General features: G+C 42.1%; 1 protein-coding gene across 2 annotated transcripts in view; it reads right to left on the reverse strand.

Moving 5' to 3' along the window:
• Positions 1-5,638: 5,638 nt before the first annotated feature.
• SMAD9 (SMAD family member 9) overlaps positions 5,639-27,575 on the reverse strand; it is a 132,506-nt gene continuing 110,569 nt past the window's right edge. For both annotated transcript variants that reach the window (XM_069205516.1, XM_069205517.1), the window contains exon 7: positions 5,639-8,988. In XM_069205516.1, the coding sequence (XP_069061617.1) occupies positions 8,845-8,988 (144 nt within the window). In that variant the 3' untranslated portion in view covers positions 5,639-8,844. The remainder of the gene's footprint in view (positions 8,989-27,575) is intronic.

A 27,575-nucleotide genomic window follows, 5' to 3' on the forward strand; every position in this document is an offset into this window, starting at 1 on the left:
GTCTCATTCTTGGTTGATACTGGAGCTATGCCCTCCACAGTGAGGAGTGTGGAAGTACCAGATTTACCCCTTTCCGGAAGGATGGTTCAGGTTGTGGGTGTGGAGAATAGACAGTTAACGAATCCCATTACAGAACCAGTGCAAATTTAAACTGGAAATTATTTGGGACTGCACAGATTTGAGGTATGCGATTCAAGTCCCGTATCTTTGTTAGGCAGAGACTTACTTTGCAAGACCAAATGTTCCATAAATTGTACAGATGCAGGGATAGAGGTCCAGACAAACAGTGATGATGAGGAGGAGCAGGCGTCAGCCATGGTTCTTAATGATGCATTCGAAGAGTACCCTTTGATTGAGATTTTCCCAGTGTTCGCACTGAAGGAGCTGCACGCAGACTTGCATGGAACAGTAAAAGAGAAAGTCTGCGATTTGACAGGGAAAGAAGTAGGATTGATCAAAGGAGTGGATCCAATTAAAATCACTTTGAAGCCGAATGATGAGTTCCCAAAACTTCCACAGTATAACATGGCGCAGGGTGTGATGATGAAAGTGGCGCAGATAATTGGAGATTTCCTGAAGAGTTCTAAGGAAAGTATTGAGCAGCCCATGTAATTCACCGATAATGGGATTGAAAAAGCCTTGTGGGAAAGTGTGAATTGTGCAGGATTTGCGAAAAGTGAATGACATGGTGGTTAAATGTTTCCGATTGTGCCCAATCCAGCAGTGATACTGTTTCAGATTCCATGCAAGGCAGAGTGGTTCACTGTAGTTGATCTGTCACAAGTTTTCTTTTCAGTGGCACTTCATGAGGATAGTCAGTTTCTTTTCAGTTTCAAATTCCTAGATAAAGTCTACAGCTGGTGCAGGCTTCCACAAGGGTAAACGGAGTCACCATCCTTGCTCAATCAGATTTTGAAAAAGAATTTGGAGTCATTAGAATTGCCTTGTCAATTGACTCTATTGCAGTACATTGATGACTTATTGATTGCATCCAGAACGACTTGATTGCCCTGTTGAATCATTTGGGAGAGTTTGGACATAAGGTTTCACCAGCAAAGTAGCAGTACTGTCAGAAGTCTGTCAAATATTTTGGTCATCAAATTGAGAAAGGGCTGAGAAGAATCTCCAGAGAAAGGATTACAATGATTCTGCAGAGAAATCCTCCGACTTCCGAGAAGGATGTGCGCATGTTTTTGGGAATGGTAGGGTATTGTAGACAATGGATTCTGAATTTTGCTGAGATAGCAAAACCCCTACAGCAGCTGACTCACAAAGGAGATACAGATCCCATTAGTTTAGATGAGGATCAGATGATGGCTTTCACTGAATTGAGAGAGAGTTTGTGCAAAGCCTTTCACATTGTTTTGTCATGAACATGATGCGTGTTCTTTGTCTGTTTTGACACAGGTCCATGGAGGTGCTTATCGCCCAGTAGCTTATTTTTCAGCTACCTTGGACCCAGTTGCAGCAGCTTTACCAGGTGGCCTGCGAGCAGTAGCTACAGTTGGTCAAAGCCTTTCCCAATGTGAAGGGGTAGTCATGGGATACCCAGTGACGGTAATGGTACCACATTCTGTTGAAATCTTACTGATGAGAACGAAAACACAACATTTGACGGGGGCAAGACTGACAAGGTATGAGACGAGCATATTGGGAGCTCCAAATGTAACTTTGAAAAGATGTACAGTGTTGAATCCAGCAACGTTATTGCCAAGTGATACTGCTGAAATTGAAGAAGAGGACATAGAACATGATTGTCTTGAAGTGACACAGCTATGTACAAAACCTAGACCTGATATCAGAGATACTCGATTAGAAGAAAATGACCAAATTGTTTTTGTTGATGGTTCATGCCTCAGTGATGGAACAGGCACATTGAGGGCAGGATATGCTGTATGTACAAGTACAGGTACCCTAGAAGCATCTTTGCTTCCCGGTGTATATTCAGCACAAGTGGCAGAATTGGTAGCTCTTACTAGAGCTTGCTATGTTTCTACCAGGCTGGGAGTGACAATATACATGCATAGTCAATATGGATTTGGAATTGTTCATGATTTTGGTCAATTGTGGTCGCAAAGTGACCTCAAGTGGAACTCCAGTGCGAAATGGTGACAGGATAAAAGACCTACTGTATATGCAATAGAATTGCCTGAAGAGATTGCTGTAGTGAAATGCAGTGCACACCAGAAAACACCAGACTACATTTCCTTGGGAAATGGGTATGCGGATCAGGTAGCAAGGTTTTGCGCCCTGAACTGTATATGGTTTACGGATAAGTTGGAACTAATGCAAGAAGAAGAGACCAGTTGTGCAAATTTTGCATTAAAGGTAATTGACATCCTAGAGGAATTGAAAACATTGCAAGAAAATGCAGACAAGGAAGAGAAAAAGCTGTGGGCAAAGCTGAAATGTGTACAGAGAGCAGATGAGATCTGGGTATCTGAGGAGGGTCAGATGGTATTGCCGAATTGTCTGTTGTCTCAGATGGCTCGGTGTTACCATGGTCAGGCACATATTGGAAGGGATGCCATGATTAAGTTGTTCAAAGTTGATTGGTTCAATCTGAAATTCAGACAAGCAGCTGAAGCAGTGTGTCACAGATGAGTAATCTGTCAGCAACTAAACTTTGGAAAAGGGGCAGTGGTAAATTTGAGCCACATTGGAAGAGCAGGAGGACCATTCAGCAGAATACAATTGGATTTCATTGAGATGCCTGCATGTGGTGGATTGATGTACGTGTTGGTGATTGTGTGTGTGTTTAGTCATTGGATTGAAGCATACCCCACACGTAGAAATGATAGTCTCACAGTTGCAAAGCTACTCCTTAGAGAACTGATACCAAGATTCGGATTTCCGGTCTCTTTAGAATCAGATAGGGGAACACACTTCAATAACGAAGTGATTAAGCCCTTATGTGCAGCACTAAACATTGAGCAGAAGCTTCACTGCAGCTATCGTCCAGAAGCATCAGGACTTGTAGAGCAAATTAATGTTACCCTGAAGTCAAGAATTGTCAAAATGTGCGCAGCTACAAATCTAAAATGACCGGATGCATTGCCTCTAGTGTTGATGTCAATGTGAAATATACCTGACAGGAAGACAGGATTGTCCCCACATGAGATTCTTATGGGGGAAGCAATGAGATTGTCAGCAATACCAGCCAATGCTCTTGTCAATATTAAGATTATATGCGGACGATACCTTGTTGGTATTAAAGACCACAGCAGGCCTGCAGAGGGTCTTGAATAGATCTGAAGAGTTTTGAAACAGTATGGGCCTGGTAATTAACAGCAGCAAGACCAAGTATATGGCTATTAGCCCACATAAGTCCATTAGAGAGACGCTGATTCTGGAAGGTGACAAGCTAGAGAGTGAGCAAATTTGAATATCTAGGTATTAAGCTGGCTCACAATATGGTATGGCAACCTCACATTATTAAAATGGGAAGCAAATTGAGTCAAGTGGCGGGCACTCTCTTGCGTGAACATAGAGCATCCTTTTCAAAGCCAATAGATCTATGAAGTAAAAGCAGTGCCATCAGCCTTATATGGTGCAGAGCTCCGGGGGTTTGAGGGTGTCAGTGAGCTGACCAGGATGGAGCACAAATCTATTAGGAGTCTGGTCCAGCTACCTATTAGTACCCCACTCTTGCCACTGAAACTAGATTTGTGCTGGAAATCCATAAGGGATTGGGTTAAGATGCATCCCCTGCTGTTCTGGAGAAGGTTGATGGCGACTTATGAACTTGAACATCATGCCTCCGCTTGTGGGGAGGTATTTAGGAGTGCCGGGGCAGACAGGATAGTATGGTTCGTAAAGATCAAGAAGTTGCTATCTACTTTCGGGCCTCCTAGGCCACAAGGCATCATGAAATAATCCCTGCAAAAGCGGAACTAAAAAAGAGGAGGTATTGGGTTTGGGTCCTGCAGGAGGACTTAAAAGTGGGAGCGGGGGCACTTTAACCAGAATTTTCGTGATTTTGAATCCACTGTTTTAAAACCCTATTAAGATTTTATTTTAGTTCCAGAGGATAGGAAGCTATATGCAAAGTTAAAATTTGGCTCACTTCCCTTAAGATCCTTCATGAGTAAGTGGGCGACAAGTTCCTTAGCATCACTAATATGTCCCGGATGCAAGCTAACAAAGGAATCAGTTGGCCATTTTTTTTTGCATATCGGGCTTATGCGGGACTATGTAGAAAGTGGATTAGACCAGTCGCTAGGGCTCTGGGCATGCAAAGTAGCGCAGTAGCTTTGAGAATCTTGAGGTCTGATCCAAACCCCCTGCTTGCTTGCACAGTCACAACATTTTTGGGGGCTGCTTGGCAAATAGGAGCAAAAGAGATCAAACAATGGGAGTGCGCTGAGTGATAGCGGGGGAGGTAGCGGGTGTGACTTGTGCTAGGGATTGTGCTGATATGGTTTCACTCCCCCATTAAGTGATTTGTTGGCCGAATTTGCAATGAGTTCTCTATTTTAATACATTTATTTATTCATTTATTTATTACCATGAAATGTATTTTTATATTGCGGGATCATCCGCTGTGAGGGGTAATTCTATTTTATTCTGTTTCATATGTTCATTTAACCCGTGTTTTTCTGTGCTCAGTAAGGTGCTTTTATGGCTATATTTTGCCGAAATAAAGATTCTTCCTTCACATTAGTGTTGGTTGAAATATGTTTTTATCCAACTCTTTGGCAGACTAACCCTACCCTGATCATACATTGCAGATTACAAAGCAGTGAATACCAAGTAGGTATTATCACTTCCCTATACGTGGCATGCAGAGTGATTAACACCACCAGCAGGAGTGGTATCAAGGAGGTTGATCCTTGGTCCTGATGAAAAGCCAAGGGGATGGCTTGAAACATGTCGACCCTTAGGAAGGCACATACATAGTTATCCACCCTTCCCTCTCCCTGTTTTTAATCATACCGACTAAAAGTCAGAGTAAATAGCAGTTCACCTACTTGACAGGTATTTTTAAGGATTTCTTTCCACATAAAAGTACAACCCCCCCACCACCACTCCTATTGTCATCTTTCTACATCATATTAATACATCTATAAGTGCTCCCACGTAATTTGCAGGTTGCAGCATGCTTCATTCTGCGGCAGAACAGGATGGAACCAATCATAAAGCATGCCACCCAGGGGCAACCCTCGTGGGTGAGGGCTATATAAGAAAACAAGTGTTTTTGTCACCTTGTAGAGGGTTATTTCGCAGCAAACTGATTGGATCTCTGTGTTTAGGCATAAATCATGTATTCATTCATTCAAGCTTATGCCAGAGCTTTTACAGTGAGTGGAAGATACACATGTACTTCAAGAGACAAGGAGCTATATCACAATCAGAGTGTTTGAGAGATTTTGAGCACACATAAAAAAATGATTAGGAATATTTTTGTTGGGAAACATAATATACACAGTTAATGGCAGAGTATTAACTCAGATGCATTCTATTTAAAGTAAGAAGGAGCATCCAAAACACCAAACGTATCATCACATTGTGGGATCACACTGGTCTTGAACATGTAAATCTATGATGCATCCTACAAATAATGGTCTTTAAATTATATGTATCTGTTAGCCTTTCCTGGCAACTAGACATATAAATGAAACACACTTACAATCTTACAGCCTCTTACATAGAAAGAGTCGTGTCCATTTATTTAATAGGTAAAACGTAATAGCAACAAATGTAGAACTGACTTCAAAATGATTATATACACATAGCATTTCATTAACAAACAGCAACATCAACTTAAATAGTTTTAGTATCATGTTTCCACAGGCTGAGATAAACTTAAATGTGTAAATTAAACAATAAAGCTTACAGAAGTGTTTTTCTAGATTCTCTGTTTTTGTGGAAGATATGATCATGCATGCCAGTAGTAAGTAAAAGTTCTACAGGCTTAGTCTTGGAGATGCACACACTCAGCACAACGTGCATTCGGAGGGAAGTATTTGTTCTTTGTACAGAATACAATTAGAAATAGCAGTGGTAGTTACATATATATCCTCTCCACAGTATTGATGTTTAGCTCTCCAGATAAATGCACAGCCATCTTCTACACAGGTAATAAATCGGCTGGTCGTTCAAGGAGAGTAAAAGTGTACTTTGGTAATCTATTTGATATTTGGAGTCTGGTTGCTACCCATCTTTTTTAAAATTAAGCCTTCTTTTCCTCTCTTCCTTGTAAACTGGGCTGGGGGAGTGGAGCTAATAAGTGCATCCTTACAAACTACTATTGCCATTAATCCTTAAAAACTCAAAAATGTAAGCACTGTAAAAGATGGACCTTCAATATGGTGTTTCGTACATGTCTATTCTGATGATCATATGAAAGCTGTATTCCTCATAAACTGAATTTACTAGTCTTTTCACAGGAACAGTAATTGTGATGCAAATACTTTTTTCATGAGCATACTTTCTTTCATCATCACATATGAAAGCACCTTAAAGTATGTAAGTTCAGAATTTGCACAGTACAGTAACCTCTTGTGCTTGATTTATTAGACCACAACATAGCTCCATGTATAAGAATTATTCCCAAATAGAGGGCCTGATTCACAAAGGTAAATTTACACCTTTGTGTAAGTTAACACTTTCAGCAGTACTTTACTACTTTTTGGTATTTGGAAACTAAGAGTGTAATTTTAGTAATTGTATCTTTACTAGTAGTAACATTACATTTGCAATTTGGAATACCAAAAAGGAGTAAAGTTATTGTGAATACCAAAAAGTAGTAAAGCTATTACAGCTAGTGTAAACTTACACAAAAGTATAAGTTTATCTTTGTGAATCAGGCCTTCTATGTGGGATTAGTTCTATACATGGAGCAAAATGGTGGTCCATTAAATAAAAGAGATTACTTTATAGCGCACATTCTGAGCTCACATATTTGAAGGGGCTCTTATATGTAATGATGAAGAAGAGAAGGCTCGTGAAAAAAACATATTTACCTAGTAACACACATTTTGGTCTTGTGGGGAAGCTGTAATTGATGCAAAGGTTTCTGGTTTACTTAGCAAGTTCAGTCACTAGATTCTTATCTCTTTTTGTCTTTTAGACAAATTTGTAAATCTTTCCCTTAATGTCGAGATGCATCACAGTTTGAAATGTTACTAATAGTAAACTTACACTCTGTATGTGAATACCAGAAGGTATTAAAGTTACTACAGCAAATGTAAATGTAAAGTTTTATGTTTGTGGATCAGGTCCATAGAGTACACATGGCAATTGATATGCTTCTTGGCTCACTAAAGGCATTGTTGCAAAGTTTAAAAACTATTACTGTTAAGAAATGCCTTTCAATGCCGTGATCTGATCAAATATACTAAGACGAAAGGCATGTGCACTTTAAAAACATACACTTTTTTGAATTTTGAAGAGACTTTATTACATTTTTACAAGATATTTCTTGTATGATTTACATGCCAAATATGCTGATGGCTAGGATCGTACATGCATCTATAGCCAAGTCAGACCACTGTCTTAAACCAGGCTCGGATATCTGTATTCATTTGTTGGCTTGCCCACCTCTAAGAGATGTGTGCTATAGTGTGCACCACACATGCACAACCAGAAATGTTTGCAGAAATGTGAACATTTCATTTTCAATACCAACTTTGAAGAGACATTAATATTTTGTCACAAAGCTCTTTCTACAGCTGTTAGTTGATAAACTTTGATAAAGTTTATTTGTCATGTTTCAGTTAATTAAAACCATACATGACAATCACTGTGGTTAAACGTTATTGTTAAAAATCACATTGGTATGCCTTAATGCAATATGTAGATAGGGCTCTACGCCAAAACCTATTAGTGGTTGCATGGGAATGCCCACCTACATACCACCCAGGGTATGCCCTTTCATGCAAAGCAACAAAAAGCACTGCTACCACTGCTTTGCTTTACTTCTGGGCTTATTTCAGTTCAAATAATGTCCCTAATGTACATTTTGTACTGTTTTACATCACTTTTGCGACGCAAACCCAACATAAAATGTTAATAAATCTCTCCCTCAGAGTACTGATAGTTGCACATTAAGTGTGAGGAGCTAAAGCAGCATTTTGGACTTATGGATGCACACCTCATGGAACCATAGGTAAGCACTCGTCCTGTAGATGGCTCATGCCTTGAATATGATTCTGTATCAACCTCTGGCTTATATGCATCACTTCGAGAACTACAATAGGCTTTACTTAACACCTATTGTCATGTTTGAATGATGACATTGTTCATCTTATTTCACCCAATTCACAATGCTCGAGGGCTATCCTAGGCAGGGTGCTATTACCAAACATAGAAGTGTTATAATAAGAGAAAACAGGTTGATTTCTTTGACAAGTGAAACTTTTTATGACAGTAAATTATGATATAAACTTTACAACTTGTAACTTGTGAAATTACAGTTTGTGTCCCAAAGAGTAGTTATCAGTTACATTTACATCTGCCACAAGTAAAAGGAAGTCAGTTGCCCTTCGCGGGTTCAGTACCATATTTTCAAATAAGTGCATCAACAGTGTATAATAGTGTTTGAAATGTTCAAAAATACATTCAGGGTTGTTCTCTATTGTACAGAAGACCTAAATTATTACTTCCATGTAATGAAAAATGTATATTTTACTTTTAAAAACAACTGGTTGCAAACTTTCACAATATCTTACAGTACTCGCGCCAACTAGAAGCCACGAAACAGGTTCTGAAATAAAGTTTTGGTGCTAAACCACATTATATACACAAATATTTATATACAGTAGAAACCTCTCTCCTGGAGTAAATGTGGAATTCTATAGCCCACTGCCTGCAAGACTGTGCTGAATGTGCAGGTGCTGTCTATTAAGAGACTGATGAGATGGCATTATGAGGAGAGCCCATCTGTGTCAACACCTTGTCCAGCCACTGGAGGGGCCCGTGCAGATGGATTTCTATCCAGCAGGGGGTGCTAGTGACATCTTGCCGGTGGTACTCTGCTCCCCAGCCCTGAAATAGTAGAGGAAAAAAAATTAGGCTCCGCACAAAGATAGTCAGTAAACATGGAAGCATTAGTTCAAAATAGGGTTTTTTGTTGGCAGTACAAGCTAAAATAGCAAGTAGAACACCCAACGCCACTCTAAGGGCCATCAGAAATTAGCAAGAGGTGAAAAAGCATGGATGGGCCATCAGGTATACAGATGCAGGCAAACAATATTCAGGATGGCATAATATCAAAAGTGGGCCCTGGCGAAATTTCAATTATGCTGGTGTAATCTGCATAATTTCTGGCAATCAATCAAAAAAAATTGTAGAGCGTGCTACTCACCCATGAGGGTCCTAAGGCGCTGGGGGAGGGAAATCAGGGGGAAGGGGAGGCAGGGAGGGTCACTGATCAAACAACCATGTCATGGCATCTCATGTTATTGTTTTTGCACAAAATTCCGTGAAATTATGTTATATCACTTAATGGCGGTAGTATAGTCTTATTAGTAAGCAAATAAAGGCACTAGTTATTGTACTGGACATAGCCTTAATGTCCATGGTAATAAATATGAAGATAAGTTCAAGACGTTATTATATGGAGAAACCATGTTGTTATTAGTAACTAAACCAGAGGTCCCGGGTCCAACTCTTTAAGATGTAATTGAAAAATACATTATTTGTTGATCCAAAATATGTGAGAAACCAGAAGCATCCCAATCATCCCAATCTATCTAAGTTGTTCCCCATCACAATATAAACAGCTTAAAATTAAATTAACATTATATGCAAGAAAGGAATATGTGACCTACCCTGTAAGCATCTATTTCTAATGTGTAGTGCCAAAGATTCATTTGATTGGCATACTCCTGGCATCTAGTGTTGGGCTCAGACACTTACAACTTGTTTTTCTTCTAAGGAACCTATTGAGTCACAAGGTATGGTGACCAGTCCTATAGTCTATATTGTGCATGGTCATCGTTTCCATTGCTAGGCCCATATTTATACTTGGTTTGCGCTGAATTAGCATCATTTGTTTTTACTCTAATTCAGTGCACACCTAACTCCATATTTATACTTTGGTGCTAGACACCCCTAGCACGAAAATAATGGAGTTTACTTCGTTTTCTGGAGGGGAAAACATACCTTGCGTCAATGAGATGCAAGGTAGGCATTCCTGTCCAGAAAAGGACGATATGGCCTTTGCCCCATATTTATCCCCCCATGCTAAAATCCAGCATGGGGATGTGGGCCTGGGCAGCTCTAAGGGGACCTGTAGGCAGATTTCAATGGTCAGAGACCATGGAAATTGCCCACAGGTGCCCTTCCCTGTCCCCAGGGACACCCCCACGCACCTCTACCCACACCCGGAGGTCACCTAAGGATGGTGGACCCATCCAAGGTAAGTCTGGGTGAGTATATTTTTTTTTTGCCAAACACCACTAGATGGCCCTGACTTGGGGCCCCCTGCATGGTGCTGAACACAATGGCCATGCGCCCAGGGGACATTTGTCCCCTGGCCATGGGCATTGGGGTGGTTGGCAAGACAGGAGCCATGTCCATGGGGCTTGTGCGCCAGAAAATGGCGCTACACTGCCTAGAGGCATTTTATTTTGCCTCTAAACAGTGTAGCGCCATAATTTGGCACATAAAGCCCTGGTCCCCCCTACACCTCCCCAGCCCTGTTAGCGTCCTTTAAAAGGACGCCAACCGGGTCTTAGCGCCGGCTAGCGCCTGTCCATAAATATGGCGCCCGGCCGACATCATGGAATGGCGCTACATTTTTTGACACAAACCTGCGCTAACGCAGGTTTGCTTCAAAAAGTATAAATCAGCCCCTTAATGTTTTTGGCTGAGCTAGGTATAGGAGAAGAGAGATAGTAAAGATGAACATGCACAGTTTATTTTAACAAGGATGAGTGTTTAAGTAGAGTAGTATGTACGTCGGCCGTTAGCTTCTGGGGAGGAGGGTGGTGCATATGAATCTACAACACTACAGGCTATGGACAGATACTTACAGGGTAAATAACATATTTAATTTGTGGCATGTGTTAGTAATAGATACATATGCTTAGCATTGAATGTAAAGCAGTGCTCCCTAAAAGCGGTGACTATCCAATAATTGACGTAGATGCTTGAAAGAGTGTATGTAATACAGAGTGACCCACTCTAGCTTGTTGGTTAGCTAAGACATCAACACAATAGTGTTTTGTTAGTGTGTGTGGGTTATTCCATGTAGCTGCCTTACAAATATCTGCCATCAGAATGTTACCTAGGAAAGTCATAGAGGCATCCTTTGTACGTGTTTTTTTGAGTTTTGCAAAAAGGTTCTGTGCTCTCGATGTAGTACACTACTGCTCTTTTAACAAAAAGGGGGTGTAGCGCTATTTCTGCCACTGAGTCTGGTTTGAGAAAGATTACTGAGAGCTCAGTTGTCTGGTTTACATGAAAAGAAGAAACTACGTTAGGGAGAAATTTGGAGTTTGTTCTCAGTATTAATTTGTCTTGATGGACTTGAAAAAAAGGCTCTTAAGGATGCGCGCATGAAGTTCACTTATCCATCTGAGAGATGTTATAGCCACTAAGAAAGCTACCTTCCATGAGAGGAACTGTAGATCACATGAAGGTAGTGGCTCAAAGGAGGGACCCATAAGCCTGGTGAGAACTATTTTAAGATTCCAGTCTGGTGCTGGTGGAATGGAGGAACAAATTACTCTTTTCAGTCCCTCCATAAAGCATTAATAACTGGGATTTTAAATAAAGAAGCATGCTGTCTGTCTTGCATGTAGGCAGCAAGTGCTGCTAGGTGTAACCTAACAGAGTTGCATGCAAGTCCTGCTCGTTATAAATGGAGCAGGTAGCAAATAAGGTATTGTATCAAAGTGGAAAGTAGCTGGTTCTGTTTTGCTAAAAAGTAATGAACAACCCTTTTCTACTTTGTTGCATAACAAGCTTGTGTGGTTGGCCAATGCGCTTGTTTTAGAATGGTCATACATTCTTATGGAAGATTGAGGTACCCAATTTCTAGGATTTCAGGAGCCAGCTCACTAGATTCAGCTGTTTGGGGATGGTGTGTGTGAACCTTCCCTGCTCTTGAGTTACAAGATGTGACCAGTTTGGCAATTTTTCATTTGTACAACTGATAGCTCTAGTGGGATTGTGAACCATGCTTGTCAAGCCCATGTTGGGGCAATTAGAATTAGTGTGAGGCATGTTTGTGTGAGCTTCTGAACCATGTAAGGAATGAGTAGGAGAGGGAAAACTGTAGGCTAATATCCTTGACCAGCTGATCCACAGGGCATTGCCTTTGGGCTGTGGGTGAGGAAACCTGGAGGCATAGTTTTGGTATTACACATTCCGGTGTCTAGCAGAGAGGTCTATTTCCAGGGTTCCCCACCATTGAAAGTGTCAGTGAAGCAGTGTTGAATCAATTTCCCACTCATGTACCAGTTTCTGCATTCTACAGAGCATAGCTGCAAAGTTGTTGTCCACACCTGGTAGGTATTCTGCTAGGAGGTGGATGTTGCAATGTATGGCCCAGTACCATATGAGCTCTGCTATGTGGGAGAGCTGTATGGAATGTGTGCCTGACTGTTTCTGAATGGAGTGCATGGCAATAATGTTGTCTGTGTCGACTAGAACCAATTTGTAGTGAAGATGTTGTTGAAAAGGTTTCAGAGCTAACTGAGTTGTTAGAAGCCCTAGGTGACTGATGTGTAAGTATTTCTGCACTGGAGACCAACTGAGCGTGGTCTGTGAGATCTTGCATATGTGCCCCCTAACCATCTGTCATAATGGTGACCTACAGTACAGGGGCTTTGAAGGGCCGACCCTGCACCAAATTTTTGCTGTTCCACCACTGCACAGAGCGATGAGGTGCTAGCCCTGCCAACACTAGATACCTTGTATATGCCGCTCCGCTTAGGGCCACTGTGACTGGAGGCATTTCTGCATGGGGTGCATGTGCAGTCGTGTGTGTGGTAATGTGCAGACACATGAAACCATTATACCTAGAATGCTTTTCACTGTCTCAACTGTTATGTGACAACATGTGTGGAAAAAAAGGCAATATAAGCTGGAACTTTTGCACTCTTGCATGGCTGGGATATTCATTTACTTTGATAGTCTAGGGTTGCACTGAACAAAGGTTTGCAGGTGGATTTTATAGTATTTAGAGTGAAGCCCAGATTGTGTAAAAGGTTGATAACACTTTGAGTGTCCTGCAGAAATTGTTGTTTGCTTGCACTTGTGATCAGTCGTCTAGGTATGGGAACAAACGTGTGCCCTAACTGCTGAGATGAGCATGAGGTAGCACTGATGGGCTGGAAGTACTGGTATGTGAAAATAGGCATCTTTGAGATCTTTGGCTATCATGAAGTCTCCTTGCTGCAACAGTGGTATTAGTTCTTGGAGCAACACCATGTGGAAGTGGTCTGAAAGGATGTATTTGTTAAGTGACCTAAGATTCAGGATAAGCCTTAAGGTGCCATCTTTCTTTGCAATGAGGAAGCACAGTGAGTACTCCCCCTGGCCTTGCTGTTCCGTTGGGATGGGCTCTATGGACCCCTTTTGAAGTAGAACTTGAATCGCCTCTTGTAAACGTGACAAGTGATCTCTTGACATAGCTTGTGGTCAAGGTGGAATACTGGGAGGGGGAAATGTGAGTTCAAGACAATATCCATATTTTATTATTGAAAGGACCCAGTGATCTGATGTAATTTGTACCCAAGCTGCACGGTAGTCCTGTAGTCATCTCCCTAATGGGGTTAAGTGTGGAGGGAAGAGGCGGAGAGAGTCACCGTTTAGAGGAAGTGGTTCCCTTAGAAGAGGATCCACAAACCTCTATCTTTGCTACCTTTGTACTATGACCTGTAGTATGTCCCTCAAGGGTACTGCGATTGATAAGGGGTTTGTGTCTTTTGAAAAATGGCTGTGTCTGTGGAGGTGGCAGTTTTGGATGCCCCTCTAATGGCCCCTCCAAAAGTAACCTCTGTGGTGATATGTTTGAAAGGCATCTATAGCTTTAGTGGTATCAGTGTACTTTATCATTTTTTACAGCATTTCATTTACTTGTGAGCTAAATAGGTGTTCCCCATTGAATGGTAAGTTTAGTAGATATTGCTGTACAACAGGCTCCAAGCCAACCTTGGCAACTAATAATAATGCTGGTGTTTACCTCTCTTGTGCTGGTGTCTGCTGCATTCAGTGCTTATTGAATTTTCACGCTGGATATTATCCTTCCCTCTACTACTAGTTCTGACCCTTTTTGTTTATATTGGTCAGGGAGATGCTGAGCAATTCCTGTATCTCATCCCATTTTGCCCTGTTGTATCTGAAGAGGAGGCCTATGGAGTTAGCTATCCTAAGGTGGTTGGCTGCTTGGGCTGCCAATCGCTTATCCACTGCATCATACATTTAGCTTTTCTTATCAGTGGGAGGGGTGGCACCAGTACCCTGTGAGTTGGCCCGTTTCCTGGATGAATGCACTATCACCGAATCTGCTGGGACATACCCCTTGATGTAATTGGGGTCAGTCTGTGAAGGTTTGTATTTTTTCTTAACCCAAGGGATATGACCCTTGATTTTACGGGTTGCTTAAAGATCACTGCTGTGGGTGTAATGATGCCCTTTAACATCAGGAAGAACTGAACTGTGCGCTGTGATTTGGACAGTGTTTTGACTAGAAAATCATCCTCACCCTCAAGTGTATGCATGGTAGTTGTGTCATCAGGTGGCGAGGGTTATGAAGGGTACTACTCTGGGTTTCTATCCCCCTGAGAGTCTATGTCGTAGTCATCCCATGGGTCATCAATATCCAAGGTTTGTCATAGGGGTCAATATGGTCCCCTGTACTATGTTACCTTAGGGAAGATGGTGTGGGTGGCCCTAGTGGGTGAGCATGAGGGGAGCGTTGTAATGGTGTTGGACAAACTGGAGGTGTTGGCAGCAGAAGAAAAACAGGACTGAGGAGAAGGTAAAGGTGGTGGAGTAGGTGGGAGAGGAGGTTGGAGTGGAAACTGTATGGGGCTAGTACCCATATCCTTATGCTTCTTTCTTGGAGGCACAAGTTCCTTCCTCAAAAGACTTCTTTCTCTTTTGGAGTATCTCTGTGGGAGGAAAAGGTGGTTTGGTAAAAAATCCTCCTGTGTCCAGGTTTATAAACAGTGTCATTTGTTTGGCATTGAGTTGCTCTTGTAATTTGATCAGGATAGGCTGAACCGGCCTCTCCTTTGGCTCTGTGGCAGTCTTTATTGTTTTTGGTGCTGAGCGTCCTTTGGATGCTGGAAATCTGGATGCAGAAATTGTTTTGGGCGCCAAGGTGTGCTTATCATGGAGAGATGTTTTGGGCGCCAAGGGTGTTTTCTGCTTCGAAGGCCTCCTGTGTTTTTCTGGTGTTAATTTTGGCTCCGAAGACTTTTAAGGCATCAATGTGTGTATATTCCACGCCAGCTCCAAAAGTGGTTTTGACTTTTTACCCGTGGGTGTCTTTGTCTTTTCAGTGCCTTTCAAGGATTGTTTTTGGTGGAGGAACGCGTGCCTCCTCTTTTTCCTTCTGCCGGACACCTCCATGGCCAGAGGGCAGTAGGGTTCGTGAACCAGTGTGTGTGTCTTTGTATAGGCATGGGAGGCCTTCGTCACAGTACTCTCATGCCCCACATACTCTTCAGGCTTGTACTCAGTGTCAGAACCTTCTCCTCTGCTGGTGAGTAGGATGGGAATGTCCATCGATGCACCCTGGGCTTTTGCCTCCTCCCTAACGTTTTCCTCAGTATGGAGGCTTTGTGGCTGGTCCCTAAAGATATTGAGATATTGGGTGCATTCTTGGCTCAGTGTGCCTGCATTGTAGTATGGGGCAAGTAATGCTTTCTGCACTGATGAAGTGTTTTCTTTGACCAAAAGGCCAAGTAGGCTTCACATAACGTGTTGTCCTGTTCTGGAGACAGGCATAGCTTGCAGACAGGTTGGTGATCTTGCCTGGATTATTAGGGAAGACTATGAAGGGAGTACTTTCTATCTTTCCATGTACTTGGAGTGAAAGAAGATCTTAGAAGCCAAAGTGGAAACCGGGCCCGGGAAGGCGGCATGAAGGTGTCGTAAAGACCAGTCGTTGACTGTTTTCTGAAGTGTCCGTCGAAGGGTGATGAGCCGGCCGCTGAAGAAGGCCGCTGGAAACGTGGCGAAGCTTCGATCTCGGAACTTTGAGATAGATGTCCGAACCCAATGGTGGAGAAAAACAGTCTAACAATGGAGCTGATGACCATGCGTGGTACAGACTATAGGAGGACTGTACCTCGTGACTGGAAAGATGTCTTCGAAGAAAAACAAGTTGCAAACATCCGAGCCCAACACTAGATGGCAGGAGTATATTAAGCATATGCATCTATGGCCAACACATGCTATGAATTAAATACTTATGTAGGGATTCCCTTGCAAAGAAAAAGCAAGATTCTACTAGAGGTAATCTGGATAGTAACAGTAGATCTAGAAGAGGATTACATTAGGTGTAAGAGAGTACATCTCAATATATGGGGCAAAATACACTTGATTAAGATGAATGTGTTACCAACATATTATAATTTTACAAAATATACCTTAACTATTTCAACTTTCATTATTGAAACAGTTTAGCAACTTAACACATCCTTTTCTTTGGGGGGAGCAAAAAAAAAACTAAAGTGTCTCCGTTTAAGCTAAACACAAGGCAGTGTGGGCTTGGGTTGCAAACAACAATTAAATAATACAGTGCTTTTGTATTTATAATCTCCAACTATTGGTTTAAGGAAGATAGACTTCATATTTCTGAATTGTGTCATTATGAAGAAGTCTCTAAAGGCCTGATTTAGACTTTGACAGAAAGAGTAGTGTCTGTGGGAATGCCGGAGGACATTACCATCCCAAGGGTATTCTGTACGCCAACTTCAGACGTGATTGCCAGCCATGTAGCCATCTCTGTACAGTGAAAGGAACTGCTGTGATTACATTTTCTTTCAATGTACTAAAAGTTTTGTTGATGGCTGCCATCTGTTTTGATGACTGTCCAGAAAACGTTTAACTTTTTTATGTTTTTCAAAAACATGTTTGTTTTGGCAGAACAAAAGATAATGGTCCTGAACCCTGGGTCTTTCTCCCATGATGTGGGGGTCATTATTCCTTTTTTCCTGATCCTCATCATCAGGTTTTTCCTGGCAGTGATGAACAGGGGGAAAAGACATTGCACAAGACACACTAAATAGGGTAGACAGTGCAAAGTCCTTCCTCCAATGCAAACTGACATCTTAATTTACCTTCCAGGGCAAAAAGTATTTTGAGCTGTAATGGTGCCCTTTTTGCACCACAAAAAAGCGACCTGAACTGCTTTACGTTAAAGGTGAGTTACTGGGACGTTACTTGGTCAGATAAGTGCAAACACTAATAGGTTTTGATGCAAAGCCTGATCTACTAAACTAGTCAGACCGAGCAATGGATCAAAATCTAATGTGTCCTTGAAGCAGGAGCTGACAAAGAGAAATGTTTACATTTCTCAGAAGAGCACGCATTGCATGTGTCCTGAAGTGCACAGCACACATCCAGTGCGTAGAATACTTCTTAAATATGTCTAAGCTTAGGCACTTGTATTTAGGTAACACCAACTACTCAAAGTAAAGTATTTGCAGGTAGTATTATCAGGTGCACCTTCCCTTCCAGTCATGCACAGCAAAGGTCACCATGCCACGAAAATCTGAGCAGAACTAGTAGAATGGCTTTACAAACTACCAGTCTATTCAGTCATCCTTTCTGGTATGTGAGTCGGCTACTCCGCACCCGGGTTTCAGCGACTGCAACTATTCTAAGGGAATGGCCTTAACTGGACATGTCGGAGCTCCATGGCCGGGGCACATTCACCTGCAAACAATAAGTATATGTGACATATACAGCAAGTACGTCTTGACTTGTTTCACTCAAGTGGGAAACAGCACAATCGGTCGTAAAACTTATTTCACTCGTTTCTTCTGATAATTATGTCAGAACGCATCAAAGCTCTTCCATCGAATCGTTGGGATCCACAAAGCTATAGATTGCTCATGGACTTGATAAGACAGAGATGGGGAGATCTTCTACTATCAGAACAGTGAGGCCACACAAAAAATGTGCTTATGAACAAACAGGTCTCCAGGATCAGTCTTCGACAACAAAATGTAAGAGATCAAAATGCAGCAGAACCATCATGCGGGACATGAGAACCATTTTGACAAAGGTGTTTTATCCTTTTTATAATGATTCTCCATTCTGCCACTCGGTGGCAGCAGATACGAACAAACAGAAAAATAGCCCATATGTAAATTTACCTCAGCACTGTCAATTGTTAGCTTTACTGTAACAGGTAAAAGGATATTTGACATATAATGAGCCAGGAAGCATCCAGCTCACAGGTTTTCTGTGGGCTCTTGTGAAACGAGAGTTACCAGCCTATGTCCAGACTCGCATAATATTGTGTGCATATAATACCTTCCCAAGTTGTGCATACAACCCCCAATGAAAATATGAAGAAGGTACATGGTACATACAAAATGCAGTATCCAAATAAAGGAGAGTCTAGGCAACAGCCCTTTCCAGGCATACTGCAATAGTTTGCATTTGCAAACTCGAGAATGTCTAAATTAGACATGTTATTCCAAACGTCTGTTAAGTACAGTTTCTATTATAAGTATAGGCTTGAAAATCGTGGCCCAGCGGTTCTCAACTTGGAGTCCATGGTCCCATGAGGATCCACAACTGTTTAGAAAATTAAATAATGTAAGATTAATAAAGTATATACATAAAAATGCAAAACTGAGTAATATAAAGCACTAAGTAAAAGAATATTAAAAGTGGAGACAAAAAATTAGGTTGATATCTATCAGATTTTTGGGGACCCAGATAATAGCACAAACGGAAACTAGTATGAATGATTGGTGGCCTCAGATGTAATACTCGTATTTGTAAAAAATAAAAAAAATAAAGAGAATGCATAAGCAGCAAAAAAGAAAAAGTGACGTCAGAATCTAGCATATTAGTTAATCTTTTAGAAATGAAATTAAAGGCTGGAAATCTCCAACCTTCCTATTAAAGTTCCAGTTTCTCATAATTGTGTTTGTGACTGAATTAAAATGTATAATAGTTTGTGAATTTGGTTTCTCCATAATTATTTCTCTATTTTTGTGTATTGTTTTGAAATTGGAAACGTAGAAACTACTGAGGCAAAAGTCCCTAGCGTCCAGTAGTGATTCAGCATGGGTCCAGGGAAGTCAAAGAACTGTACTCCTAGCATTATAAATGCTAGGAAAGCAAACAAGAATTTTCAATGCAACGTGTCTCGCATTTGCTCGAGTTAGAGCCATTAGCGTTGTAAAGAAAAACGTTGTAAAGAAAATAAAATGCAGCGCAATCATGCTGCGTGGAAAATAAACAGATGAAGTAGTCTGGACACCATGCTGAAAACATCGAGCCTCGTAGGTTTTTAATAGTTTATCGGTGCTGTGTAGGTGAGCTAAACACCGGAAAAGGCATGACGTATGCATGCCTTTCACAAATGAAAGCAAGCAGATTTTAAAAGGCAAGCCCACAAACCAATGAAAGTGACTGACGTGATATGGGCGTGGTTTTAAGCCCAAAGAGAGATTACAGAATGGGACTGAGCGCTTTGCGCTCGCCCATAAAAACCCTGGGACTGTATTACCAAAATTCCTTGGAATCACCAGCGGTGTGTGCACCTGCTTTATGCTCCCCCAGTATTACAGGATTTGATACTCAGAAGGGGCTGCAGATGAATGTGCGGCCCCTTCTGTAATACTGATGTGCTCCAGCACTATTTTGAGAGGATGTTTCTTCATTTACTTGGGAGGGGCCCCATGCAAAAGAGGAAGCTCTTTACCTTTGCGCCCGTGTTGTATTATGGACACAAAGACAAAGGAGGGGGAAAAGGGAGTCCCATGGACCTCCAGACATCCTGAGCAGGTGGGTGGAGCCAATCACTGCACCCACCTGCAAAGGGATCTCTCTCCCTTCTTGAAAGTGCAGTGGCTAGCGGCCTGCACAGTGAAAGACAGAGCGGCAAGTAAACAGCTTCTCCATATTTCACTTAAATGTGCAGCCCTCAGCAGCTAGTGTTCCCAGCTGCCCTGAGTGCAGAGTATTCACCATATTATGGCACACTTTGCCCGTTTACGCTTGACAGGCCATTTGAAAGGTGCGCTGTGGCACAAACAGGGAAAGAGAGCCCTGCGAGTAATACAGGCATTGATGTTCGTTGAAGGTGTCACATCTTAAATGGAGCCTCCTCCGCTATGCAGTTGTTAAGGTGTGCCTTCATGTGAGTTTGTACATGGGGCCCCATAAAGAAACAGGCATTTTAAATCTGGTATCAACCAACAAATATCTGCGAGGTGTTGTTTAAAAAGTCAATGAAATGCATTAGAAAGAAAGAATAAAACAGCATTTTATGTCTTGCTAAGTGCAGGCATGAGTAGCTGATATGGTGCCATATGTGTTTCTCTGTATCCTGGCACAATCATTCATGTGAACAATGTGACACTGCTTTGACATCAACCTGTGTCCACCTACTGCATCAAAGTGTGCCTTATATGGCTCATTAACAGGTTCTTCACATGCTGTGCTATATACTGCTAATCATAATGTGTCTCTTAATGTATATAACCCTGTGTACACCACTCTGTGCTCACAGAAAGCATACTATCTAGTGATCTTATTAAGCACATTACCAGTGCTGCTCTGAGATACGTAACCTAGTCCTCTTGTTAGACACATTAACCCAGCAATGTATCACCCTGCGCTCCCCCGATGTACTGCACCAGTGCATCCCTGGCACACCTCATGTGCTCCACAGCTGCGTATCACCCTATTCCCCACTGATGAACATGATCTTAACTAACCTACTGCACAAAGTTATAAATGACTGCTGATCTATGTTAGTGTGACCAGAAGTCTCAGGTTTGCCTAGACAGTCCCGGTTTTCAAGGACTGTGCCGGAGTCCCGAAACGTTCTCCTAAAACAAAAAGGTCCCAATTTTTAAGGGAGGGTCGGGTGAACCTGCATATTAATCCCAGTATTGTGCAGGCTGGCATGTCAACCGGCTTTCTTAGAAACCAGGGACAATAGTTCACTTGTTTAGACTCTCCTGCTGTGTTGCCTCAGTCAGGCAGCACAGCAGGATTTAATGAGGTTCAATTCAGGGCTGCAGAGCCCTTAAATGAAGGCCTGGCCCACCAGCAGCCTAACTCTGGAGCTCTTTACAGAAAGTGTGGGGAAGGTGAAAATATATGTGTATATATATATATATATGCATATATATATATTTATATTTGCATATATATGTGTTTATACTGGGTAGTTACAGTTAGGACCTGGTTTCCATATAAAAAGCATTTTTGTTTTGCTAATGACTTTGGTGCCGTTAGATGAATTGTCGCAAACGTTTCCACAAAAATATGACGATCACTTCACCAACTGTCTTGAAAGTTTTGGGGTGATCTGTCAAGTGGAGGGATGAGAAACAGGGGGGAACCAGAACACTTTTTCTCCATGCATTTATCCATAGGGATTTTGAACAGGAATAGCGCCCGAACCACTGAATGGAATTACACCAAATTTGGCAGAAAGGTAGCTCTTGGTCCAGAACGAAACCTTTTTGTTATTTGGTGTAAATCAGTTCAGTAGTTTTTGATACATTGAAGAAAATCCAAATTTGAATATGTAGGGAAGCAAAGGCTCCGTGAACTCTCCCAATCTCATGATGAGATCTTATTGGTTTCCAACACTTCAACGAGGAAGTGTTGGCAGCCATGTTGGGACTTGGCTTCAGCCTAGTCCCATAAAACAAAATTAAAAAAAGAAAAGGGGCCAGGATAGGGACACCCTGACCTCTTAGCTCTGGTGCTGGAGTCCCAGATGAACCCACCCAAAGCAAAAGGACATTTAAAAAAAACATTTTTTGCGGAAGTCACAACGGATCTGCTGAAAATTCAAAAAAACAAAACAAGCACGGGCTCCCATGCTTGTTTCAGTCAAGCACTCAGGTGGGTCAGGTCCTGGGGGCATCGAAATTATGAATGCAGGTGGCCCCCACTGCAGCCCTGCTAACATCTGAATTAAATGTGGGAGGTGCCTGGCCCCCTCGCAGCCCCACCTCCTTCCCAGGGCTAACGTCTTAATGAAATGCGGGGGACTGCCACCTCCCAGGGCTACATTTAAAAAAGATAGGGGGTCTGTTTCGGAACCCCTGAACTGGGGGACCACCAATAATGACCCTGGGACCCACCCCCAGGACATAGCTATTGACAGCTCCCGCCAAGTCAGAGCAAACACTCCGGTTCCAGAAAGTGAGAGCTGTAAAACACATACAGGCAAGGAAACAGAGGACACAATTGCTTTTACAGACATGGAGCTGCATGCTTAGCAGATCCCTGTCAGTGACAGGAATGCTGGTTCTGGCAGGAGGTGGGGAGCCAGCTGGGACCACAGGGGCCCTGAGGCCCCGCCTGCAGTCTTCAACAGTGGTGACTGGGTGCCCTGGGGGGCACCCAGGTGACATGGCCTGGCCCCAGGGGATAGGATCCCTGGGGCCAAGATCGACCTGGAGGAGGGGGGCTGTGTGGTGCCCAACCCTCACCCCTCCCCCAAAAGAATAAAATGGTTAGGCCAGGCTCTGTGGGATGGGGTCCCCGGGGCTGAGATCAGCACAGGGAGGGGGGCTGCATGTGCCCCCCCCCCAAAAAAAAACAGTTTTTATTAGGCTGGGACCTGGAGATGGGGTCCCTGGGGCCAAGATCGAACTGGGGTGAGGGGGGCTGTGTGGTGCCCAACCCCACCCCTCCCCCAAAAGAATAAAATGGTTAGGCCAGGCTCTGTGGGATGGGGGTCCCGGGGCTGAGATCAGCTCAGGGAGGGGGGCTGCAGGTCCCCTCCCCGCCCCCCCAAAAAAACCCAATTTTTATCAGGCTGGGACCTGGAGATGGGCTCCCTGGGAGGAGGTTCCACGCCCCCCTGAAAAAATACATTAAATATTAACCCCAGGACCCAGGGGATAGAGTCTCCGAGGCCGAAATCGGCCAGGGTAGAGGGGCCGTGTAGCCCCTCTTCCCCACCAAAAAAACTAATTTTAGAAGGACGGGCCCTGGGGCCGATATCGACCAGGGGAGGGGGGCTATGCAGACATGTGGCCAACTCCCTCTGCGTATGACCAAAGGCCAGGCCCTGTGGCCAAACACCCCTGCGATTAACATATAGTAATGAAAATTACTTTACAATTTAAAAAAAATAGACATTTACAGAAGAAACTAAAGTTTTCAGGGACGTTATAGTTAGGAAATAGACTTAAGAAAACATAGAAATATACTTAAAAACCAAAGGTTACAGAGACTTAATAGTTAGGCTCACGTTTTAATTGTACAAAGCCATAGAAATTCACCTGTTAGAGTTATGTTAAATAACTATAACTCGTGCCTTAAGGTGACTGTAACTCGCATCCTTGCCATGCACTGCTAATTACCCAACACATTACGGCACTCATGACATCTTTGATAACATCATTGATAACATCAATGTAATATCTGCAGTAAAATGTCTGACCAAAAAACTGCATGGAGGGGACGCAAGTTATAGTTACCTTAGGGCACAAGTTATAGTTACTTGAAATAGCTATAACAGGTGAATTTCTATGGTTTTGTACGTTTAAAATGTGAGTCTAACTATAACGTCCCTGTAATCTTTGTTTTTTTAAGTGAATACATCTTGTATGTGTATATATATATATATATATATATATATATATATATATATATATATATCAAAAACGAAGTTGTCCTCATGTGAAAGCGCACTCCCAACAGGTTATATAAACGGGAAGAAAAAGCAAAGCCAGCAACTCACAGTGAATTCTTTAAGCAGTTTCATTATTCCAGGCCTTAAGTTATAAAATCATCTCTGGACACGTGTTTCAAGGTCAATCCTTTCTTCAGCAGAGAAAAATATTAAAGTGTTTCACCCTCGTGGGTGCAGCCAGTGCTGGAGGTGTTCCAGGCATCTCTTTCTTACTGAAAAGACCGGCATGGCTTCAGCTTGTCTAATTACAGGCACCTGATTAGTCTCTTTAAATACTAGTCCGCCCCAGTGGGCCTCTCAAGTGAGCAGTGCATGCTGGTTGTGGTGGTCCTGCAATTTTTTCATTTTGCCCCAAGTGAGTTGCTGGGGCCAAACGAAATAATGACCCAAAGTGCAAAACCTTTGTAGGCGAATCCAAAGTAAAATTGTCAGATTTGCTGTGAATAACCCCACCTGATTGCTCTTATGTGACAATCCATTTATAGTCACACAGACCTGCTTCGATGTGCAGTGGTGCTGCCTTCCTGGCTGGACAGGCCGGTTAATTATCAAAAACGAAGTTGTCCTCATGTGAAAGCGCACTCCCAACAGGTTATATAAACGGGAAGAAAAAGCAAAGCCAGCAACTCACAGTGAATTCTTTAAGCAGTTTCATTATTCCAGGCTCACTTGAGAGGCCCACTGGGGCGGACTAGTATTTAAAGAGACTAATCAGGTTCCTGTAATTAGACAAGCTGAAGCCATGCCGGTCTTTTCAGTAAGAAAGAGATGCCTGGAACACCTCCAGCACTGGCTGCACCTACGAGGGTGAAACACTTTTGTATTTTTCTCTGCTGAAGAAAGGATTGACCTTGAAACACGTGTCCAGAGATGATTTTATAACTTAAGGCCTGAAATAATGAAACTGCTTAAAGAATTCACTGTGAGTTGCTGGCTTTGCTTTTTCTTCCCGTTTATATAACCTGTTGGGAGTGCGCTTTCACATGAGGACAACTTTGTTTTTGATATATATATATATATATATATATATATATATATATATATATATATATACATATGGAAAATGACACTTACCTAGTGTAAAATCTGTTCATGGCATGTAGTGCTGCAGATGCACATGTTGTGCATATCCCGCCATCTAGTGTTGGGCTCGGAGTGTTACAAGTTGTTTTTTTTCAAAGAAGTCTTTTCAAGTCACAGGATCGAGTGACTCCTCCTCTCGGTGATAGTGCACATGGGCGTTAACTCCTTTGTTAGATTATTTTCCCGCAGAAGGGTGTAGAAAGGAGTGAAAGATTCTGTATGTACACTATAGATATGTAATAAGTAAGTAAGATGTTCATACAAATATATATATATATATATTTTCAATGAGTACTGCAACAACTACAGGCTCCCGGGGAGGAGGGAGGGCGCATGTGAATCTGCAGCACTACATGCCACGAGCAGATGTACACTAGGTACGTGACAGTTTCTGTTCGAAGGCATGTGTAGCTGCAGATACACATACTGGGCATAGACTAAAAAGCAGTTCTCCTCACATTTAAGTAGTGGTTAGCCTGCAGGGGTTGAGGTGGTCTGAAATTGTGTGTTTAGGACTGCTTGTCCAACATTGGCTTGTTGTCTTGATAAAACATCCACACAGTAATGCTTTGTAAATGTGTGTGGTGTGGACCATGTGGCAGCGTTGCATATGTCTGCCATTGCTGTATTCCCTAAGAATGCCATAGAGGCACCCTTTTCACTTGTGGAATGTGCTTTAGGAGTTATCAATAGTTGTCTTTTTTGCCTTAAGGTAACATGTTTGAATACATCTCACAATCCATCTAGCTAATCCTTGTTTTGAAATGGGATTACCTTTATGTGGTTGTTGGAAAGAAACAAAAAGTTGATTAGTTTTCCTAAAATGTTTTGTTCTGTGAACATAGTACATTAGAGCTCTTTTAAGGTCAAGAGTGTGTAGAGGTCTTTCAGCTGTAGAGTCTGGCTGTGGAAAGAAGACTGGCAATTCCACTGACTGATTAATGTGAAAATGTGGGTTTGTCCTAAGTTCTTCTTCGTGTTTGTGTACTTGGAAGAACGGTTCCTCTAGAGTAAATGCTTGAAGTCACTTACTCTTTTTAATGAAGTAATTGCTACTAAGAAAGCAATCTTCCATGTGAGAAATTGAATATCACAGGAGTACATGGGTTCGAATGGTGGGCCCATTAGTCTTGTGAGTACAATATTAAGATTCCACGCAGAAACTGGTGGAGTTCTGGGTGGACTAATGCATTTAAGTCCTTCCATAAATGCTTTTATAACAGAAACTCTAAAGAGGGAAGTATGTTGTATGGTTTTAGGTATTCTGATATGGCTGTTAGATGAATTTTAATAGAGGAAAAAGCTAGGTTTGCCTTTTGTAAATAAAGCAAATAGCACACAATATCTTGTACTGATGCTTTAAGTCGATCTATATTTTTTGGTTGGCAGTAGTATACAAACCGTTTCCACTTTTTTGCATAGCATTGTCTGGTTGTTGGTTTACATGCTTGTTTCAGAACATTCATACATTCTAATGGAAGCTGTAAATATCCAAACTCTATGACTTCAGGAGCCAAATCGCTAACTTGAGAACACTGGGATTAGGATGCCTGATTTGACCTTTGTTCTGTGTTAACAGATCTGGTCTGTTTGGAAGTTTGTGATGGGGCACTACTGACAGATCCAGGAGTGTTATGTACCAGTGTTGGCATGCCCATGTGAGTGCTGTGAGTATCATGGTGAGGGAGGTGTGACACATTTTGGGGACCAGAAATGGAATTAATGGGAGAGGGGTGAAAAGCGTAAGCAAATATCCCTGACCAGTTGATCTTAGAGCATTGCCCTTGGACTGAGGGTGTGGGTGTCTGGATGCAAAGTTTTGGCATTTTGCGCTTTCGCTTGTTGCGAAAAGGTCTATGTCTTGTGTTCCCCACATTTGAAAGTAATATTGAAGTACCTGTGGATGAATCTCCCACTCATGTATTTGTTTGCAGCGTCCTGCTTAGAAGGTCTGCTAGCTGGTTGTGTATCCCTGGGATGTATTCAGCTAGTAAATGAATCTGATTGTGAATTGCCCATTTCCATATTTTTTTAGCTAGAAGGGACAATTGGGATGAATGTGTCCCCCCCTTGTTTATTCAGATAATAAATCATTGTCATGTTGTCTGTTCTTATTAAGACTGTCTTGTGTATGATCTGAGGTTGAAATGCTCTGATGGCTAAGAACACAGCTAATAATTCCAAGTGGTTTATGTGGCAAGTTGATTGTGTTGAGTCCCATTCCCCTTGTATGGTTAGGTTGTTGAGATGAGCTCCTCAACCTGTCATTGACGCATCTGTTGTGATTATGGTCTGTGGCACTGGGTCCTGAAAGGACCACCCTTTTGTTACATTGTTGTGATTCCACCATTGCAGAGATTTGTAAGTTTGGCCGTCTAACAACGCTAGATCCTGTAACCGACCCTGTGCATGAGACCATTGTTGTGAGAGACGCTGTTGCAGTGGTCTCATGTTTAGTCTTGCATGTGGTACTATTGCTATACATGATGCCATCATTTCCAATTGTTTCATGATAAATGTTACCTGGATTTGTGATATGAGGTATTGAAAAGCCTGTATTCTCTGTGGATTTGGGTCGGCTAATGCTGTTTGAGTATTTCAGAATTGCACCTACATAAGGTTGAATCTGTGCTGGTTGAAGATGAGATTTCTGGTAAATGATTGTGAACCCTAA

Source organism: Pleurodeles waltl, chromosome 8 (genome assembly GCF_031143425.1).
Source record: "Pleurodeles waltl isolate 20211129_DDA chromosome 8, aPleWal1.hap1.20221129, whole genome shotgun sequence".
In the NCBI taxonomy this organism is placed as follows: Eukaryota; Metazoa; Chordata; class Amphibia; order Caudata; family Salamandridae; genus Pleurodeles; species Pleurodeles waltl.